We start from the raw sequence: 22,866 nt of genomic DNA, 5'->3' as shown, positions 1-22,866 counted from the left end.
AATTACCTATGAATAAATCTAATAAAAGACTGGTAACACCAGGAGTAATTGTTGGCTACTCCAAATCTGCCCTAACCTGTTTTTGTTTTTAATTTTTTAACGTTTATTTATTTTTGAGACAGAGAGAGACAGAGCATGAATGGGGGGAGGGTCAGAGAGAGAGGAAGACACAGAATCAGAAGCAGGCTCCAGGTTCTGAGCTGTCAGCACAGAGCCCGACGTGGGGCTCGAACTCACGGACCGCGAGATCACGACCTGAGCGGAAGTCAGACGCTTAACCAACTGAGCCACCCAGGTGCCCCCCTAACCTGTTTTTTTTTTATTTCCCATAGTACTTATCACTTTATCACCTTCTTACATACATAAATATTTATTGATTCTTAGTGAGCAGGTGACCCAGCTAGGTCAAGGAAAGTGAATTATGGAACTTTCTGGAACTGTGGAAAGAACTTTGTGCTTTCAGGTAAGGTTGATTAATTGGAGCTGCCATAGTGGCCCTTTTGGTGTTATTTGGTGCAGAGGAAAGCACTGCTAAGGGATGAAATCATATTCTTAATATGATTTCATATTCTTAATATTGGGGGGGGTGCGGGTTTTTTTTGTTGATGGTTTGTTGGTTTTTTTTTTTTTTTTTTGAGAGAGAGAAAGAGACAGAGTGTGAGCTGGGAAGGGCAGAGAGAGAAGGAGACACAGAGTCTGAAGCAGGCTTCAGGCTCTGAGCTGTCTGAACTGTGAGATCGTGACCTGAGCCGAAGTTGGACACTCAACCAACTGAGCCAACCAGGTGCCCCTTAAATATACTATATATAGGCAGCTGTATCTGATTTAGTTACATCTGAAGCCACATCCTTGGAATTTTAATTATGTGAGCCAATCAATTTCCCTTTTCACTTAAATCAGCTTAAGTTGTGTTTCTGTACTTATGACTGAAAGGAGGTTTTTCACTATTACAATGTTGTAACAAAACAAAATGATGGACTGAAAAACAGTGCATTAATCATTCAAAATTATATTTATGGATAATTTATGCCAGCTTATGATGTTACATGAAAAAGGTAAATCCATAATAATGGAAAGTTTGACAATTTTGGATACAAAAATGTTATGTTGTACGCTGACTTTGGAAAAACTTTGCATAAAAAAACACTTGAATAAATATTCAAAACTATGAAAAAATGTCTTTCGAAAGCGATTTTTCCTCTTTTCATACTTTTGTATTTTCCGAAGTTTCCATGAGGAGTGGGTTATATTTTTAACACATTACATTTATTACTTTTATTGTACCAATAACACATTCTACAGTAAAACCTTGGATTGCGAGTAACTTGTTCTGCAAGTGTTCTGCAAGACGAGCAAACATTTCTAATTTTTACTTGATAAATGTGCCATGTCTTGCAATACGAGTAGTACATGGCACCTAATGTCACATGATCACAGCCGAGCCAATGGTTCTCCCTTTCTTTCTCTCTCTCTCTTTCTGTCTCTGCAGGATTGTGGGTGATTGTCAATGCAACAGCACATTTCCACAAAAACCTCAAAAGGAGGCAAAAGCAAGTGTCATTGGATAGGTTCCTTGTTAAAGTTGCGCAAAAAGAAAAAGATTCCATTGAGCCAATAGACAGCAATGATTCCGTTAGTGATAGTGAAAGTCGTCCTGCAGAATAACCCTCCTCTCTCTTGTCTCCCTCACATCAGCCACAAAGGTTTTCAAAGGTCAGGGCGGGTTAATTTATTTTTCTTTGTATTTTGTATTTTATTCATTGTTTTGTATTATATTACAGTATTGTAATCATTTTTATGTGAATATTTTTGGGTTCTAGAATGAATCATCTGAGTTTCCCTTATTTCTTGTGGGGAAATTCACTTTGATATACAAGTGCTTTGGATTACAAGCATGTTTACAGAATGAATTATGCTCACAAACCAAGGTTTGACTGTATTTATTTTATTGAGATATAATCCACACACCATAAAATTCACCCTTTTAAACTCTACAATTTAGTGATGCTTAGTATATTCACAAAATTGTGTAACCATCACCACCATCTAATTGCAGAACATTTTTGTCACCCTAATAAGAAACCTATACCATGAGCAGCCATTCTTCATTCTCCCTACCCTGGCCCCTGGCAACCACGAATTGACTTTCCATTATTATGGATTTACCTCTTCTGGACGTTTCAAGTAGAAGCATACAATATGTGGACTTTTGTGTCTTGCTTCTTTCTCTTAGCATAACGTTTTCAAGGGTCGTCCATGTGTAACATGAATCAGTGCTTCATTCCTGTTTATGGCTGAATACTATTCCATCATATGGATATACCACTTTTGTTAATCCATTCACCCACTGATAGACATTTGAGTTGTTTCCATTTTGGGGCTATTATGAATAGTGCTTCTACCAACACGAACGTCCTCATTTTTGTGGGGACATACGTCTTCAATTCTCTTGGGTAAATACCTAGGAGGGGAATGGCGGGTTGAGTGCATTTACTTTTATAATGTGTTCTAAAAACACAGAGAACTGTTTCTTAGCAGAAAATGTTGAATGTCGGTGCCACCAACCTGAAGCCACACAAATTCCTTCTCCTGCCACAGAGAAGGCTACTTTAGAGAAGATAACCATAGAAAAAAAAAGAATAAGGACCACTACCATTCACTATTTGGCAAGTGTGTCTGCCAGGTATTTATGATAGACAGCAAGATTTAGTCACAGTATTAAAGATGCCAGACACATTGATCAAATGAGGCAGTAAGCTGTTTAAAATTCCTGTACCTGGGGCGCATGGGTGGCTCAGTCGGTTAAGCGGCCGACTTCGGCTCAGGTCATGATCTCGCAGTCCGTGAGTTCAAGCCCCGCGTCGGGCTCTGTGCTGACAGCTCAGAGCCTGGAGCCTGTTTCGGGTTCCGTGTCTCCCTCTCTCTGACCCTCCCCCGTTCATGCTCTGTCTCTCTCTGTCTCAAAAATAAATAAACGTTAAAAAAATTAAAAAAAAATAATTAAAAAAATAAAAATTAAAAAAAATTAAAAAAAATTCCTGTACTTATTGACAAGGCTAAAATAAAGACAATACTTTCATGAATGTTCACATTTTTTCCACCTTCCCTCTTTACCACAGTTTTCCAATGACAGGTAGATTTTATTACTTGCTTATACTACCATTTCACAAACTCAGCCAGCATAACTTAAAAATTTACTACACCAATGCAAAAAATTATAAAATTAGGAAATGCTGATAGTTAAGATAGCCTCCTTTCTGCCTTCAGGAAAAATAATCAAGTCACAAGCAAACCACTTAACCTTAACATCAGAAAAACAACAACAACAACAACAACAAAAAGACAACAGATGAACTCGTGGCCAAATATTCATCTAATTATCCCATTGTCTTAAAGCCTTGAGGGTGATTTTCCTGCACACCTGCATGCACATAATGAATAGTGACACCACTACCATTCTTATTATTAATTTTACTATTAATATTAAATTGGCTATACCAAGGGTGCCTGGGTGGCTCAGTCGATTAAGCGTCAGACTTCAGTTCAGGTCATTATCTCACAGCTCATAAGTTCAAGCCCTGCATCTGACTCTGTGATGACAGTTCAGAGCCTGGAGCCTACTTCGGATTCTGTGTCTCCCTCTCTCTCTGTCCCTTATCTGCTTATGCTCTGTCTCTCAAAAATAAATAGACATTAAAAAAAAATGTTAATAAAATAAAAAAAATAAATTGGTTATACCATGGTTATCCTTAGACAAATGGTTAAATATGGGGAAACATATGCTCTTCTACAAGGCAAATATTGATCCTGCTCTTAATCCCATCCTGTTCGAAAATAAAGCAACCTCAGTCACCTGGGTGACTCAGCCAGTTAAGCGTCCAACTTTGGCTCAGGTCATGATCTCATGGCTCATGGGTTGGAACCCCATGTTGGGCTCTGTCCTGACAGCTCGGAGCCTGGAGCCTGCTTTGGATTCTGTGTCTCCCTCTCTCTATCTGCCCATTCCCCACTCGCACTCTGCCTCTCTCCCTCTCTCTCTCTTTCTCTCGTTCTCTCTCAAAAATAAACGTTAAAAAAAAAATTTTTTTTCACGTTTATTCATTTTTGAGAGACAGAGAGAGACAGAGTATGAGTGGGGAAGGGGCAGAGAAAGAGGGAGACACAGAATCTGAAGCAGGCTCCAGGCTCTGAGCTGTCAGCACAGAGTCCAATGCGGGGCTCGAACTCACGAACTTCAAGATCATGACCTGAGCCAAAGTTGGACACTCAACCGACTGAGCCACCCAGGCGCCCCCCAAATTTTTTTTAAATAAAGCAACCTTGGGGCTCCTGGGTGGCTCAGTCAGTTAAGCACCCTACTTCAGCTCAGGTCGTGATCTCATCACTCGTGAGTTCGAGCCCCGCTTCGGGCTCTGTGCTGACAGCTCAGAGCCTGGAGCCTGCTTCGATTCTGTGCCTCTGTCTCTCTCTGTCCCTCTCCTGCTCACACTGTCTCTTTCTTTCAAAAATAAACGTTAAAAAAATTTTTAATAAAAAATAAAAAATAAAATAAAATAAAGCAACCTCTTTGACATCGGCCATAGTCACCTCTCACTAAATATGTCTCCAGAGGCAAGGGAAACAAAAGCAAAAAATGAATTATGGGACTTCATCAAGATAAAAAGCTTCTGTACAGCAAGAAACAATCAACAAAACTAAAAGGCAACCTTCAAAATGGGAGAAGATATTTGCAAATGACATATCAGATAAAGGGCTAGTATCCAAAACCTACAAAGGACTTATCAAACTCAACCCCCAAATAACAAACAATCTGGTTAAGAAATGGGTAGAACACATGAATAGATGCTTCTCCAAAGAAGACATCCAGATGGCTAACAGACACATGAAAAGATGCTCAACATCACTCATCATCAGAGAAATACAAATCAAAACCATAATGAGATAGCACCTCATACCTGTCAGAATGGCTAAAATGAACAATGCAGGAAACAACAGAAGTAGGCAAGGATGTGGAGAAAGAGGAACCCTCTTACACTGCTCATGGGAATGCAGACTCGTGCACTCTGTAAAACAGTATGGAAGTTCCTCAAAAGGTTAAAAATAGAGCTACCCTATGATCTGGCATTTACATTACTAGATGTTTCCCCAAAGAATATAAAAATACTGATTTGAAGGGACACACAGTGCCTGATATTTATAGTAATATTATCAACAATAGCCTAACTATGAAAAGAGCCCAAATGTCCATCAACTGATAAATAAAGTAGATGTGGTATATATATGTATATGTATGTGTACATATACATATATATGTGATAGAATATTACACATATATACACATATATATACACATATATATGTATATATACACATATATATACGATAGAATATTACTCAGCCATCAAAAAGAATGAAATCTTGCCATTTGCAATGATGTGGATGTAATTAGAGTCTATTACACTAAGCAAAATAAATCAGAGAAAGACAAATACCATATGATTTCACTCATATGTGGAATTTAAGAAGCAAAACATAGAGGGAAAAAAAAAAGAGGAAGGCAAGCCATAACACAGACTCTTAACTATAGAGAACAAACTGAGGGCTGCTGAAAGGGAGGTGGGCAGGGGGATGGGCTAACTGGGTGATAGGTACTAAAGTGGGTACTTGTTATGATGAGCACTGGATGTTATATGCAAGTGATGAATTGCTAAATTCTATTCTTGAAACTAATATTACACTATATGTTAACTAACTGGAATTTAAATAAAAACTTGAAACAAACTAAATAAATAAGTAATAAAGGGATTCTACTGTAAGGCTTGGTGTAAGAAACCATAAAATCCAAGCAGTTACAGCATATGTGTTTGAAATAAACACAACCTAGTCATTTTGGTTCATAATCCACACTTATAAAATCATATCCTCTTTGGTGTATCAATAGGAAATGACCCATTTTTTAAAAAGGTTAAAAAGTTTTATATTACATTATAACATGTTATGAAAGGCAGAACATCACTTATGGAAAGAATTATAAGGACTGAATCCATATATAGTGGAGAAAATGAGGGTTATCTGGACTTCTGTATATTAAATACAAAAAAGTCAACATACATGTTGTATTTGAACGCATCACTGCCAATCACTGCTAAAATGAAAGCTCAGTTATTCATTACAAAACAGTGAGATCTAAATTCTTTAGAACTCTTAAGCATCTGGGTGGCTCAGTCAGCACCCCTGATCCACTGTCATTTCTTAATTCAACAAAAAACATTCTGTCCCATTTAGTAGAGTCTTATTACCAAGGTGATAATGTAACTCCCAAGGTTAAGAGGCATTAATCCCATACTCTATGAAATGAGAAACAGTGGCTGGATTTAAAGAGACAAACCCTAAAATACATAGGAAGGCTGCATTCAAATTCACAATTGAATTAGGTTCTTGTGAACACGTTTTTCTAAAAAGACACAAATGCCTGTCCCTTTATCAGTCAAGTAAATTCAAACTCTAAATGATTATCAGTCCCTGGTAATTATCAACCCGTGATCCTATGCCAGCCAGACATTCCCCTCTGTCTCCTAACACTGGTTCCATCGCCCCCTTATACTTTTTCCCACATCCAAACCCCATGCATTTACCACTTCATGCTTTTAACGTCTGGTACAACAGTAATAATGGTAGATGAAAACACAGTTGAAAAGAGAAAAATCAAGGTATTTCAAAATAAAGGGAAAATAACAGAATTTCTACTAGACACTTGTGAATCAATCAGAATCCACGGAAAAATATCAAATATAACACATGCCAACTTTTTGTAGATAGATACACATATAAAATATACACACATGTGTATGTATATCTATATCCGTATCGTCCTTTTCTAGCTGTTTCAGACAAGTGCCTAGCTCTGGAGAAAACCCTATTCAAAATCAGTCAATTCAATTACATCCTGCTCCTTGTATGGACCATTATATCATTATGATAATTACGTAACATTCTGTTCAATTTACATTAGGTTGAAACCTTCTTTAGGAGACAGCAAGAATAACAACTTGGGGATAACAAACAGTGACATAATAAAACAGGAGGAGGAAAACATGGTATTTACTTTTTATCATAAACCTAAGAATGAAGTTTAAGCCATTAATTTTATTATTTGAAACTAGTCAAACCCTGAAAATTGTCTTATGAAAACAAACACATCTTAATTTGGAATTAAAAAAAAACAAAACAAAACTCTAGAAGGTATCACTTCATATATAAAATGCGGTGGGACAAAGAAACAAAATAAAGCAACTTTCACATGCACCCAAAAACCTGTCACAGGCATTTGATCAAAACATCACTGGTGCCTAAATTTGCCATACCTGAATATACTGTTCTGCCGTGCTGCATGTTAATAAAGAATACAAAACAAAAATAGGGAAATGTTAGCAGAATAAAACATAAAACTATTGCATGGAGAATTAAAAGATTAATTCACAAGGTTTTACATCCCGTAGCTAACAAGGATCAATGATTTAACATTTTTAACTCAGTTAACAAACCACACAGCTCTTAGCTGTGAATGGATGACCTATGAGACAGATTTAACTTATTAAAATATTTCGTCTTTTTTAAATTTCAAAGCAAGTGTAAGTTCCTGTTATAAAAGGGTCCTTTTTTAAAGCCGATGTTTGATTCACTTTTTAGAGTGACACAGAGAAGAAGAGAACAAAGGCCTTTTAGGCTGTGTCTATTTGATGCAGTTCTAAAAATATTTTAGTCATTATTTAGCATCAGGTAAAAATAACCATGGTCAAAATGAAGTACGACTTCAAATCTAGAATAATAAAATGAAGTTTGTAACATCAGACACGTACTATACATTTTTACAAAACAAAAAACAAAAACAAAACAAAAACAAAACAAAAAATCCCAGGAAACTGAGTTGTTCATAGCTCTCAGTTTCGATGATAGAAGCTTCCATTTAAAACTTTGCCATATATTCAAAAACACAACAACTATTGGCTCAGCTCCACTAACATTCCAGACACATGTGGCCAAAGGGATAACCCCACTCCAGCACTTACTCCGCTTCTGGGACACAGCCTGCAGGCACGCAGTCACGATATCGCAGTTTCTCTGTACTTTATGCAGAAGCCTATCTTTTCGCTTCAGCTGCCGAAGTAGCTTTGCAGATTGTACGCCAATTCTATGCTTTAGCTCTTGAAGGATTGTCTTCAGTTCATTGGTGTCTATCAAAGAAAAAGAAAAATAAGAAAATAAATACCCTGAGAAGAATACAAATTCCCATGTAACACTCACCAATCATAGGACGAATATCTAGAACATCCATTTAAACCAAGTAATTCTGGCTTCTCACCCAGGATTACATGCACGTGTTCAGCTGAGATATTCTGATCAAATAAATCACTCAAACATTTCCTGCCCTGGCCGTGAGATAATTACTGTAAGATAAGTTTTATCTTTGAGGCTACTTGCAACATGTAAGCAAAGACTCTTGTCACATTTAGCTCAGGTTGCAGATTTACCTTTCATTGCCTGAAAATTGGCATGTATATTTTGTATCATTAAAGTGCTCAGACGGTAAGCTTACAAGAAAAGAATCCTTTTGAATCTGTTACATCAATGGTAAATCTAACAGCTGATAACAATTTTTTTAAATAAATGTTTATTCATTTTTGAGAGAGAATGTGTGAGTGGGGGGAGGGGAGGGGCAGAGAGAGAGAAGGGGACACAGGATCTGAAGTGGGCTCCAAGCCGACAGCAGCGACAATTCGAGTTTCAAACTCATGAACCTTGAGATGATGACCTGAGCTGAAGCTGGACACTCAACCAACTGAGTCACCCAGGCGCCCTTGATAACAAATGTTTTCGTTTGGTTTTGTTTTAAAGTTTATTCATTTGTTTTGGGGGAGAGAGAGAGAGAGAGAGAGAGAGAGACAGCATGAGCTGGGGAGGGGCAGAGAGAGGGAGGGAGACAGAGAATCCCAAGCAGGTCCGCACTGCCAGCATGGAGCCTGAGGTGGGACTCAAACTCACAAAACTGAGATCACGCCTGGGGCTGAAACCAGAAGTGGGAGGCTTAACCAACTGAGCCACTCAGACGTCCCCTGATAACAAACGTTTTTAAAAGCACTCACCTTTGTAAATGATCCGTTAAAAGCAAATAATATAACCACATTTTCTAACGTAGATGAATATAGCAATATTGGTTTGGTTTTAAATATACAGTCTTCCAATAGCTTGATTATTAGGTACAATATTTCACTTTAGAAACTCAGTAGTTTTTCAAATATGATAGAAGATACATTTCCTTTACACAGATAAATTAAGGATAATTCTACATTCATAAAATTAATATTCCCAACAGCTGTTTTTCCACAAATGAAAAAAGACTTGGGAATCGAAACTATCAGCAATCTTTATATGAATAATCATTACAATTTGGGAGTTTCGTCTGTCACACTTGGTATTATCATTAGTCACTGGAGTGTGGTCTGCCAGTCAGGCAAGAAGCTTCCATGCAACTCGGAATTGGCTTGTCCCTCATTAGAGATCCTGTGTGGGATTTGGGTCTATTCATTTTTAAAAGGACTTTGAGAAACTAGAGAGGATCCAAAGAGAACAAAAGAAGTATTCAAAAGCTAAAAAAAAAAAAAAAAAAAATCCAGAGGTCAAAGAAAAAGAACTTTGGGGGTCTGTATAACAGAAGTACAAGGTGGACCTTTAACAGCAATCATGTTTAGCCACATCATGGAAAATGTATTAGACCTTGAAAAGAACTCCCTTTGGACCAACCAACCATCTTTGTGATCTTAGGCAAGGTAGTACTCCCAGGCTCAAATTATGTTTAGCATACAAGACTATTTTGAGAAAGAAATGTGAACAGTCTTTATAAACATCAATATAAATAGCACTAAAATAAGAATAAGGGGTTACTCTGAAGAAGAGAACAAAGGCCATTTCTCTTACCTTGAGTTCAAACTTGGTGGCACATAAGGAAAAGAACACATTTAGGTTAAATGATAACATTCGTGTTCTAAGGAAAATTAAATATGGAAACAAGCTAAAAGAGGAGACCAGGGGGCTCTTCGTCCCTAGATCCCTTCCACAGAGCAAAGAGCCTTTCTTTGAATGTTTAAAATTTTTCCTTCCAGAAACAGAAAGGGTAGGAATATCATTATCTTGCATTTACATTATAGTTGTTTTTTGTTTTACATTATAGTTTCCTTCCAACAAAGAGTCATTTTCAGGGACTCTTAAGGTATCCACAGCTCTGTGATGCTCTGAACTATGTGTATTATCCAACATGGGAAAACTCTTCAGAGTTTAGAAATGTCTTCTACAGCAATATCTGCTGATAAAGCATCCTGAAGACAGGAATAATAAGGTCTCCTTTATCTTTGCATGCCCCACAGCATCAGCCACTTTTGCTGTTAAGTAAATGAGGAAAAGACCAACTGACAAGCAGCGGACAATTTCCTCTCTAAGAAATTCCAGTGTGTATGTTGATAAAAATAGTATCTAAACTTTGTTGAGCATTTTACACACACATTAACTTACATAATTATCACCACAGTCCTCTCTGGGAGGTAGGTGTTATTATTATCCATATTTGTAAGTGAGGAAAATAAGACAGAGAAAGGTTAAATAGCTTGCCCAAGGTCACACAGCGAGTAATGAACAGTGGCAGGATATCGATTCAAGCACTCTGACTCCAAAGTTCACCTCCTTTATGAAAATACCAAGAAGGGAGCCAAGATTTCCTGAGAAACCATTCTGATGCTTCACATAAATAAAGGACCCACACACGCCAAACACCTAAATAGGTGCTACAGCAAAAATCCTAATAGAGTAAGAGGTTATCTACAAAGCATTATGATAGGAGGGACATTTTTTGATCTTGAAACAAAATCAAGTAATCTAATAAGCTGTAAAATTATTTATGCAGACAGCTGTTTCCACGTGCTTCCACCTGTTTATTCTTAATATTCTAATGATACTCATCAATAAAGGGGGTGCGTGTGGGTGCGTATAAGATTATTATAATATGGCACTTTTGTTCATCTTAGCAGAGTCGATTCAAAGGAAAGAAAAGGTTAGCAGGCAACTATGCAATAAGGCTGAGACTTGGGAAAAACAGACTCTTGGCGATCTTGTGAATTAGTAGAGTGGTCACTGGTTTGAAATCCACAGGCAAAGCTCTTTAAACTTTAAACTTTAGCTTGCCAAATTTCCTCTTCCACGAGGAAATTGCCAACCCCCCAAATTTGCTCAGTAATGAAAAGTGAACGGCCTTGTAAAAGACAGAAAGGCAAATCATAATTCTTCAGAGTTGATTTTGTTGGATTCGGAAAGACCTATTGCCCCCACGGAACTCCTGGCATAAACACTCCGAGAACAGCCAAAAAACTGTGTAAAATTAAATGGCACTACTCCAGGCAAAGTCCCAGGCAGGGGGAGGAAGGCAGAAGCCATTTGTAACAATCAGCTGAGAAAAAAACCTTTGCTAGGAAGCCAAAGGAGGAAGTTGAAAGCAAACAGCTTTCAACTTTCAACACAGATTCGAGAAAGCAGACAGATTTATTCCTTTTCTGTTATTTATTTTTTTCCCCCACCTGGCACCAGCTAGACTTACAATTAGGAGACAGGAGACCATTCAATAGTATTCTCTCCTTCCTTCCTCTCCTGGTAATTTAGCACAAGGACACTAATTCAAGATATGTTATGGCGGCTTAGCATCTGTTTTCCACACCTCACTTTATTATATAAATTGAGGTCTTGATACATCTATGAAAAAGACATCTGTAATAACAGTGCCTGAAAGGCAAGCTATTATGAACAGTTAAGGCGGGGGTGGGGGGGAACCTCAGGACGTGAGCATCAGGGTCTGATAACAAAAGAAACACCAAATTAGCCTCCCCCCCGCCACTCCCCAAAAGCCACGTCCATTTCCAAATCGAAGGTACCAGCAGTCAAACCCTGTGCTAAAGCCAACAGCGTAGGGCCCTCCACTAATCCGCCGTCGAGTGAGCTTCCTGAAACCAGACTGGCTGGCAGAAATGGAATTCATCCGCTCTGCTTAGAAACTGCATTATCGAATTATTCTGCCTCACTAGTTAAACACTATCCTAGTGGTGTGGCCAGGGAGGGCAGATTAGGAGAAATTTAAAAAAAAAAAAAAAAAAAAAAAAATCAGGCCCAGGAGTCGCCGGTCTTCTCTCGGCGCCCCCTAGGCAACTTGTGCTACGCGTACCAGAAACTCCCAACAGTCGAAAGAGCTGTTCAGGTGCAATTAGAAGGTGGGCTGCCTGTCCCCTCGGGGCTCCTGCAAACACGGTGCGCGCAGAGGAGCGGAGACCCGCCGCTACCACCCCCAACAACTGTACCACCCGCTACAACCCCAACAACTGAGGTTCCACTGAGCAGCTCGAGAGGGATGCGGGCGGGGGCACAGTAAGAACTGAGTTTAGCCACGAACCAGTGACACCGCGGCCACTAGCCGCAGGTCAAAGGAGCCGCCCCAACCGTAATATCGGAGCGCCGCGCGGCTCAGCCAGGGGTGCCCAGGTGAGCGCGGGAGCGCCGGCGGACGCGGCGGGGTGCCCTGCGGCCCGTCCCCGAAGCCCCCGAAGCCCCCGAAGCTCACCTTTCTGCCGCAGGTACTGCATCTGGTGCCGCTGGCTCGGCCGCTCCTGCAGCTCCTGCAGCACCCGGGAGTCGCCGCCGCGGCCGCCCAGGAACACGTCGGAGCCGGAGGCCTCCGTGGAGCTGTCGAGGCTGTCGCGGCGCCGTGGGCGACCCCCGAGCCCCCGGCTCCCGCCCGCCGCCTCCTCCTCCTCAGTGCAGCTGTACAGCTCGGTGAGCAGGCCGCTCACCAGGGACGCCGTGCGGCTCGTCCTGCCGCCCCGCGGCTCGCCGGGCTCCGGGTCCTCCTCGGCCTCCCAGGAGTCCCGGGAGCCTCGAGGCTGCTCCGCCGGGGGGGCCCCGCGCAGGCACACAGACCGGGGAGCACCGACAACCGCTTCCTCCGCCGCGTTCTCCCGCCCTGCCTCGGGCTCCGGGCGCCCCGTCCGGCCCCCGCCCGTGGGAAGGACCTCCATGGCCCGCGGTGCGCGAAAGCCCGGCTCCCGCCTCTCCTCCCGCCCGGCCGCGCCGGCCAGTTCCGGGAGGAGGCGCGGCCTCATGGCCGCCGGGGGTGCCCTGGGCCGGGCGCCGCGCCAGCGGGCCCCAGATCCCCGAGGCTCCTGACCTCCCCTCGGCGGGCACGCGAGCCGCCGCCCCGCAGCTCCGAACCGGGACGAGCGGGGCGGGGGGCTGGGGGGCATACGGCCACGCCTCTGAACCACCTGGGGACACCTGCAGCAGGTGAGGCCCCACTTCCCCTGGGAACGCTATCTGATCCGCGTCTAGGAGGATGTGGCCAGAACGCATCAGGACGAAGCCTTCAGCCGGAGGGGGAAGGGCCCTCTGGCAGCCCCCACCTTTACTTTTAAGCACGTGATTTAACTCAAAAAGGGGGCAATTCTTGCCTCCTAGTCAGCCACCTGCTAGAAATCCTGCGGGGGAGAGTTCTCGACGCCAGTCAATAGGCCGAGGCCAGGAGCTCCCTTCTTCGCGTACTCAAGGCACAGTGCCCAGCCCTTCCCACCGTCCCACCTGATCCGGGCGCCTTTCAAGGCGCTCTTAGTTTCTGACAATAACCTTTCTGAAGACTTGGCTTATGCTGGAGATTTAATAACGCTGGGAACTTTCATCCTTCAGTGAAAAAGTCAAGTGCTAGATTAAGATCAACTAATTCCCAGGCACAAAACCTAACAGAGAATGAGGGCTTTAATAAATGTCCGTGAGATGACCGCACCAATGAATTGACATGGCTGATTCTGACAGTGAAATCAAAAGCTGACGGTAATATTCTGAGAGATGTATCTTTACATTAGACCCCAGTGGAAGAACCCTGAGATGCCCCTCCACGGCATGTATCTTTGTGAATTTAGTAGTAATTCTCAACGTTTTTGACGGCTTTTTGTGTGTGCCAAATCCTGTTCTTAATTCTTTGCACGAACTATCCCATTTAATTCTCACTTTAACCCTATAAAGCAGGTAAATATTGTGGGACTTTTTTTTTTTTTGAGGTATAATTGACTTAAAATTAAGTTAGTTTCAGGTGTCCAACATATGGTTTTGATATTTGAGTATATTTCAGAATGACCACAAGGATAAGTCTAATGAACTAACATCCCTCACCATACAGAGTTTAAAAGGTAAGTGCTATATATAGCCTCACTTTTCAGGTGAGGAGCTGAGGCACAGAGGGACTAAATAACTGCCCATTCACAAAGAATAAAGTGAACTTCCCTTAATGCTTAAAGTGTCTGGCTTTCATTATGGATGAATACATATTCCATTATGGACTCCATTATGGATTTTCATTAATGGACGAACATGTATTTGTGTAAGCCCTAGAGCTATTAAATATTTGCCGTATTTCTAAAAGCAGCCACAATGCACCTAGTGAACAATGGTGGGGCTTCATGTTTGTTCAGCACACGTTTTACTTTTCATGGCACTTTCATAATAGAGTCTGACCCTACAGGTAGAAACCTGAGGCCTCTGGTCACCACCACCACCACAATGCTTGTAAACACAGAGTGAGGGCAATAGGGCCCTTTTTGAAATTTGGAGTTACTGTAAGAAAAGCAAACTTTTAACGACTTTTCTCCTTAGGTATCCAGAATTTTTAAAAAGACTAGAAACATCATGTTGTGGTTTTACAACTGTATTTACTACTATGCCCATTGAATTATAAAATGTATTAAATAGAAAAATGAAATTATTTATTACTTTGTTGTTTAGTCTTTTGAGCTTTTTTTAAAATTTTGTTTTTAATGTTTACTTTTTTTCAATATATGGAATTGTCAAATTGGTTTCCATACAACACCCAGTGCTCATCCCAAAAGGTGCCCTCCTCAATACCCATCACCCACCCTCCCCTCTCCCACCCCCCATCAACCAATGTTTATTTACTTTTGAGAGAGAGACAGAGTGAGCAGAGGAGGGGCACGGAGAGAGAGAGAGAGAGAGAGAGAGAGAGAGAGAGAGAGAATCCCAAGCAGGTTTCAAGTTGTCATCACAGAGCCTGACGAAGGGCTCAATCTCACCAACAGTGAGATCATGACCCTCTGAGCCGAAATCAAGAGTCAGACACTTAGCTGGGAGCTTCTTTCATATGCCAAAGTTTGCAACACGCAGGACTTTCAGTAACGGGAAACAATGAAATTGGATCTCTTTTCTTATTTTACTCCCCAACCCTTTCTCTATCTCCATCCAGTAAGAAATGTGGTTACCAGTCTTCAGAACCTCATGTTAGGTATCTCTATCAGGACTTATGGATGAAGAAACTCAAAGTGAGCTTGAAGGAGATGGGGAAAGAAACCAGTAAACACAATAGGTCATTGACAGTCAACATTTCTAAATTATTCAGAACTTCAAAATTATTTCTCATTTCCTGTCAGTACCAAACCACACTAGGAGAGGAAATTGGCAAAATAAAAGCTAACAAGGAAAATAGATTCAAGTCCCTTGCACTTGTTAGAATGATCATCCCCCCAGATACCCAGAGGACTCTTACCTCACCAAGGTCAAGTCTCTGCTTAAACATCATCTTCTCAGTGGGTCTAACCACTCTATTTGAAACTGTGGCTCCCCACCCTCCACCATTCCCTTATTCCCCCTCCTTGTTCTCTTTTTTCCATAATATGCTCCATCTTCCGACTTACCATATCACCTAATGACTTACTTTGTCATCTGTCTTCTGCCAGGAAAATGTAAGCTCCTGAAGGCAGGAATTTTTGTCTAATTTTGTTCATGGATGTATGCTCATCAAACTAGACAGAAGACCAACAAATTACCTGCTTTCCTAAAAAAAAGAGAGTCTCATTAAAAAGAATCTTAGAAGTGGTGTTAGCATAGAGCAGCCCATTTTTGGACCTTATATTACTGCTGCCTGGTGACTGGAAGTCCCTAGGTGAGTTCCCTGAAGCTCTGAAGCCTTCTAATTGGAGGTAAGAGAGAACTATTGGTCTCACAGAATATGATTTCAAACTGATCATGACTAAAGGTAATAGCTAAAATTAAGTTTACTATGGTTAATTATGCTACTGATAATCAGTATTTTAACTTATTTGGAAACTTAGTTTCAATATTTAAATAATTATACTAACTACTTTATGCCAGATATAAGGTCTAGTGATACATTATATTTACAAGGATCTAAGAGCACCTATATTGAGTACAATTTACTACAATTTATAGAATACAATTTACGGAAATCTAGTGTGCAAACTACAGGCTGTGAACGTTTACAATTTCCAAACAGGCACTGGGGTCTTGCCAATAACCTTCTGATACCTGTCACTTAAAACTACCCTAACAAGGGGCGCCTGGGTGGCTCAGTCGGTTAAGCGGCCAACTTCGGCTCAGGTCATGATCTCACGGTCCGTGAGTTCGAGCCCTGCGTCGGGCTCTGTGCTGACCGCCCAGAGCCTGGAGCCCGTTTCAGATTCTGTGTCTCCCTCTCTCTGACCCTCCCCCGTTCATGCTCTGTCTCTCTCTGTCTCAAAAATAAATAAACGTTAAAAAAAAAATTAAAAAAAAAAAAAAACTACCCTAACAAGAGGCTCCTGGGTGGCTCACTCAGTTGAGTCCGACTTCAGCTCAGGTCATGATCTCATGGTTTGTGGGTTTGAGCCCGAGTAGGGCTTTGTACTGACAACTCAGAGCCTGGAGTGTGCTTTGGATTCTGTGTCTCCCTCTCTCTGCCTCTCCTCTGTTTGCACTCTGTCCCTCTACACCAAAAATGAATAAACATTAAAGGTAACTAAAAAAAAAACAAAAACAAACAAAAAAAAAAACTACCTTAACAAGACTCTCAACATTTTTGATAATTTGATAATTTTTTCAGCATGTTAAGACACACACATAAATAATGAATTGCTATGATGAAAGCTTTGATTATGCTCAGAATGGCTGATTTCTAATATCTAGCATTGAATCTTTTACTCTAATCCTTCCGGGATTTCTCATTCCCAGGCATAAGAGAAATTCAAAAAGTCATGGCTTGGTTTCAGCTTCTGCTCATGGAAGCTCATTTTTGCTCTTTATTTTTGCTGATTACAATTTATTTATATGCTTGGACTACAATAATCTCCGTTTTCAGTTTAATAACTAGACATGCGGAAGACTCATAGTTTTCAATCCAAAAAGCTGGGATGCCAGGTTAAAAAGAGATTTTATTACTTTTAAAAACCATCAAGCCTTAGATAGACCTTAGGAAATACATAGTGATACATAGTAGTTAGCCAATAAACAAGGGCTATTAGGGGAGCCTGAGTGGCTCAGTTGGTTAAGTCAGACTTCGTTCATTTGGCTCAAGTCATGATCTCACGGTTCAAGGGTTCAAGCCCCGTGTTGGCCTCTCTGCTGTCAGCACAGAGCCCACTTCAGATCCTCTGTCCCCTTCTCTCTGCACCTCCCCTGCGTGCACATGCCCTCTCTCTCAGAAATAAACATTTAAAAATAAGGGCTATTAATTATGAATGACATTTAAGTCATGAAATTTCGTGTTAAGAGGAACTTTGGAGATCTCATCTTACTGTTTAACTAAGGATTGTTACACTAGATTTCCAAGTGACAGAACATAACTTTTTCTTCATAATAGTAAAAAACTGTGATTGCTCAATGCGTATCAGCTGGGAGCCAAACTTCTGCTAGCCCACCTGTAATCACGTGACATTCTTTGAGCGTGAGGTGCCTACCATGCCAGCGTTTAGGTGGCCACTGACAAAGGGTGGTTAACCTAAAATGACCAAGCTATTTTTTATAATTCGTTGTTTAGTGCCTCTTCCATAGTGAGTGCTTTCTGGTGGGCATAAACATGTCACACAAAGATGATCACACTTTGTGCCTGTTCCTGGATGTCCATGCTTTTGCCTCTACCTCAGACCTCCCTATCTACAATCTTCCAGTCATTTTCCTTCCATACCCACGACGGGACCAGCCAAGGCCATTCACCACTACCGATGAATGCATATACTATTGTAATGTCAGACCACTTCCCTTGCCACACAACCTGGATGGTCAGGTGCACCAAAGCCGTGCCCATTTAGGATGGTTTTCTCTTACCACTGTCGTTCAAGGCCAGCCCCAAGTGAGGTTGCAACTCATCATCCATTTCCACCTTGCATCAATGTACCAAGCTGTTCTATCCATAAACCAGGCTCTGACTTTCTCCTCCTCCTTTGGCGGGTCATACAGTACCTGAGGTCTGAGCTGAGAGAGGGGTACTCCAGTAACCCTGCTGAGCGATCTGAGAGTCTGGGCTACCTACTCATGCACTTGTTTATTCCCTCCAGTCTTGCTCATGCTTGGTTCCAGAGGTAATATTTCATCTTATGTGAAATTACTGCTGATGCTAACCAACTTCAACTTGGTAGATCCAAGAGGACCCAACTCATTGTGGACAGTACAGGACGCATGGTCATTCCGTGTCTCATGGCCAAGAGTTCCATCTCTATCAGGGCTCAGTACACCGGGAGTTATTTTTCAAAAGATGCGTAATCCTGCTGCAGATAACATTTTCCCACTGGGGCTTGTTCCACATTGCATCTTTTCTCATCACTGGCACCCGGAATACCATAGGGTCTGCCAGAGTGTGTGGCCCAAGCAGAAGGCTTACATGCGTCACGGGCTGGATCTGCCACCAGGACAGACTTTAAGATGTGAACCCTGTAGTTGCACAGAGCATCATTCTGAGAAGGTACCCACACCTGGCCTGATGCTTTGTGGTCACCACCTTGAAATTACTAACAATTTCATCTTTGAACTTGTGTTTTGAAAATAAAGTGCAATGGGACATGCATAAGCAGAAGAGATAAACCAGGACAAAGAATGCCACAAGCAGCAGCCAGGCACAAAACAATGGTCACAGGGAATGCCTCAGGGCGGTCCAGGGAGTCTCAGGCCCCAGAGGGGTCAGAAAAAGACCACAGCCCAAACTGGAGGCAGCAACAGCAGAGAGAACAGTGGAGAAGCAGCAGTGGTGGCAACAGCAGCAGGAAGGGAAAGAGGCTCTACACAAGGCCAAGGCTGGGACCTGTTGTGGGGATCCCCATCTGCTCCCCAGATCCCATCTTTGTGGTATTTGCACAAATATTTGAGAGCTAGGATGGGAACTGCTTGCTTTCAGGCAATACATTTTGCCAGTAAATTATTATGAAATAAAAGCACACATGTGAACATCGTAACAAAACAAATCAGAGAATTCATTGAATTATTAGAATTAAGAGTTTAGAATTCTTCAGACTTTAGAAAACTTCTGCAACATGGCAAAACAAATATCCACAAGCTTACAAATAGAAAATAACACCATTTTCGTGTGAAAGTCCAGATGAACCAATTATTAATGATGAAAAGAATTTAAAAGTAATTTTGCCTTGTAATTGAAGATGCTGTGATAGAATGAATAGACAGGCACCTTGAATTGCTGTATATAAAATTTGAAGCTGGGGCACCTGGTTGGCTCAGTCGGTTGAGCATCTAACTTCAGCTCAGGTCATGATCTCATGGTTCATGGGTTCTAGCCCCACATCAGGCTCTGTGCTGACAGCCTGGAGCCTGGAGCCTGCTTCTGATTCTTTGTCTCCCTCTCTCTCTGCCCATCCCCTGCTCGTGCTCTATCTCTCAAAAAATATATAATAAAACGTTAAAAAATATTTTAAAGTTTGAAGCTGCTGGAGGTTTCTTGTACACCTTCCACAAGTTATAGGAAATATCAAAGGAAACATTACAGTGTAACTATTATACCAGTAACAATTTTACAACTGCAAAATCACAATAATTTTTGGCTTACATTTACAATTAAATTAATATCTAAATAAAACTGATCTATAAGATTTAAATGTTTTAGAAAAATTAGTCCACAAGAATTGTCAGTTCCACATGACAAACTTTCTATTTTGAAATAATCTATCAATAATTTATCCCTTTGTTATGCAGCCTATAAAATACCATTAACAGCTTCAGGAATAGTTATGTTGGAAGAAAGAGCCTCCTTAAAATTAAAAATTATTGGGGCGCCTGGGTGGCTCAGTCGGTTAAGCAGCCGACTTCGGCTCAGGTCATGATCTCACAGTCCGTGAGTTGGAGCCCCGCGTCAGGCTCTGTGCTGACAGCTCAGAGCCTGGAGCCTGTTTCAGATTCTGTGTCTCCCTCTCTCTGACCCTCCCCTGTTCATGCTCTGTCTCTCCCTGTCTCAAAAATAAATAAAAATGTTTAAAAAAAATTAAAAATTATTAACAATTATTTGCAATCATGCATTTGCTGAGAGCAAATGACATTGCTTTTAATTGTATCAAATGAAAATGAAGTTACTAAAAGTATACATTTTGATGGCCTAAGAAATGAATTTGCAGGAAAGCAAGCCAGAAAAATCATATTAGCAGTCAAGGTATCACGTTAATAAAATGTTATTTATAGGATATATAAATTATAATGCCAAAAATATTAATTGCAGTTTGTAAGATTATGGTGTTACTCAAGTATCACTAGAACCCCCACTGCATCTTGTTAGTAAATACAAGATTTTTTTTATAAAGTTTATTTAAGAGAGAGAGAGAGGGGCGCCTGGGTGGCGCAGTCGGTTAAGCGTCCGACTTCAGCCAGGTCACGATCTCGCGGTCCGTGAGTTCGAGCCCCGCGTCAGGCTCTGGGCTGATGGCTCGGAGCCTGGAGCCTGTTTCCGATTCTGTGTCTCCCTCTCTCTCTGCCCCTCCCCCGTTCATGCTCTGTCTCTCTCTGTCCCAAAAATAAATAAAAAACGTTGAAAAAAAAATTTAAAAAAAAAAAAAAAGAGAGAGAGAGAGAGAACATGTGCTCATGTGAGCAGGAGAGGGGCAGAGAGAGCGAGACAGAGAGACAGAGAGAGTCCCAAGGAGGCCTCTTGCTGTCAATGGGGAGCCCAACGTGGGGCTCAAACCCACGAACCATGAGATCATGACCTGAACTGAAATCAAGAGTCAGGCACTTCACTAACTGAGCCACCCAGGTGCCCCAGTAATACAGTATTTTTAAAATGAAAGGCTTTATACTTTAGTACATTTCGTGGCACTTTTTTTCTGCATTACTTCACCCTGGGCCCCACAGATTACAATGTAGCCAGCCCTGTCTGCTGTAGCCTGCTTGTCTGCTCCAGGCCCCACTCAAAGCTGGCAGCCTTCCACGTCACTCAGCGTCACGCAGTATACAGCTGAGGCAGTATGCATAGGTAGAATAGGTTGCATACAGAATACAGAAAGGTAGAATGAGCACTGGGCTTCCTTCTCTGTAATAACAAAAGCAAGATGCAGCAATTTGTTTTTGCCTCGGAGACCATGACCCTGATACACCCCTGGACCCCTACAATCCTTTACCGAAGGGACAAGTCCCCGAATTTTCATAGGGTCCGTCACCCACTCCCGAGAGCACATGCATCATATCAAAGATGGCAGCCTGTTAGCTGACTCTTGTTCACCCCGCCTGATCAGTATGTCATGGGTGCAGCAGACAGATATGACATTCTGCAGGGTGCCCAGACGGTCTAGATCTGTTGTGACTATGACATATCGTTATAAGAGGGGTTTTAAAATCCCGGACCTGTTAATTACTTCATCTGTGTCATTTATTACGTTTCCGTTGACTGATTTTTCCCTGGTTATCAGTCACATTTTCCTATTTGGGATCCTGTGTAGTAATTTTTTATTACTGGATGCAGGACATTATGAATTTCATATTGTTGAGTATCTAGATTTTGCAGTTTTCAAGTGTGTGTGTCCTTCTTCTGGCAGGCAAGTTAAGGTTCTTGCAGATCAGCTTCATATTTTGCGACTTGTATTTAAACTTTGTCATTGCAGGTGTACAATACTTTTCACTCATGGTAATTTAGCCCCACTACTAAGGTATGACTTTTTTGCGTTCTCTACTGAATACCCCCAGTGATCAAGGAAGACTCTTCTGGCTAGTTGAATCTCAGATATTTCCACTGAGAATTCTTACATGTTTTTGGTTATTCGTTGCCTTATTTTATGATGCCTTCCACCCTACACATTCACATCTTAGTATTCAACAACACCTCAAAAGGATATCTGTGCAGATTGATGGAGCTTTTCCTTCTCTTTGGAACTCTGCCCCGCAACTTCCAAGTACCTCATCCTCCCCCAAACTTCATCTCTGTCCCCTCAACTCATCTTCTTTCTACATGAAACACTCTCTCTGGCTCCCGGGTTCAGAATGTGCCTCCAAGTTGAAAGCAGTTAATTGATTCCTTTTCACACAGGGATCAGAGTCCTGCACTGCCTGTTGTCCGTTGTGCAAAAATATACACTTGGTCCTGTTTTCTGGTTGTTTACAGCAAGAACGTTAGTCCAGCCCTATTACTCCATCATGGTCCGAGATGGAGATCTTAAGGTTGTCAAATATGTAAGTGAAAGATATTTTTACTTCAAAGGTCATGATAAAAAGTAGTGTTGTCATAATGGAAGTTTCATGGGAACTTTTCAAATAATAGCTGGGTTTAATCCATTTTTGCTTAAGGTCTAGGAAAAAATGATAACATTTTAAAAAGTGACCTATTGGGGCACCTTGGTGGCTCAGTCGGTTAAGCGTCTGACTTCAGCTCAGGTCATGATCTCACGGTCTGTGAGTTCAAGCTCCGCATCGGGCTCCGTGCTGACAGCTCAGAGCCTGAAGCCTGCTTCGGATTCTGTGTCTCCTCTCTCTCTGTTCCTCCCCCGCTCACATTCTGTGCATCTCTCTCTCTCTCTTTCAAAA

General features: G+C 41.4%; 1 protein-coding gene across 2 annotated transcripts in view; it reads right to left on the bottom strand.

The window, feature by feature from the left end:
- TBC1D30 (TBC1 domain family member 30) overlaps nt 1-14,408 on the bottom strand; it is an 86,176-nt gene extending 71,768 nt beyond the window's left edge. The window contains exons 1-2 of one of the 2 annotated variants that reach the window (XM_060657063.3): nt 12,653-14,408; nt 8,070-8,234 (exon numbers count right to left, since the gene is read on the bottom strand). In XM_060657063.3, the coding sequence (XP_060513046.2) occupies nt 8,070-8,234; nt 12,653-13,331 (844 nt within the window). In that variant the 5' untranslated portion in view covers nt 13,332-14,408. The remainder of the gene's footprint in view (nt 1-8,069; nt 8,235-12,652) is intronic. The other variant, XM_060657064.3, reaches the window with a different exon arrangement.
- Between the last annotated feature and the right edge of the window lie 8,458 nt (nt 14,409-22,866).

The sequence above is a fragment of the Panthera onca genome, chromosome B4, assembly GCF_046562875.1.
Source record: "Panthera onca isolate mPanOnc1 chromosome B4, mPanOnc1 haplotype 2, whole genome shotgun sequence".
NCBI classification, from domain to species: Eukaryota; Metazoa; Chordata; class Mammalia; order Carnivora; family Felidae; genus Panthera; species Panthera onca.
This window is presented reverse-complemented; position numbering and strand designations above follow the sequence as displayed.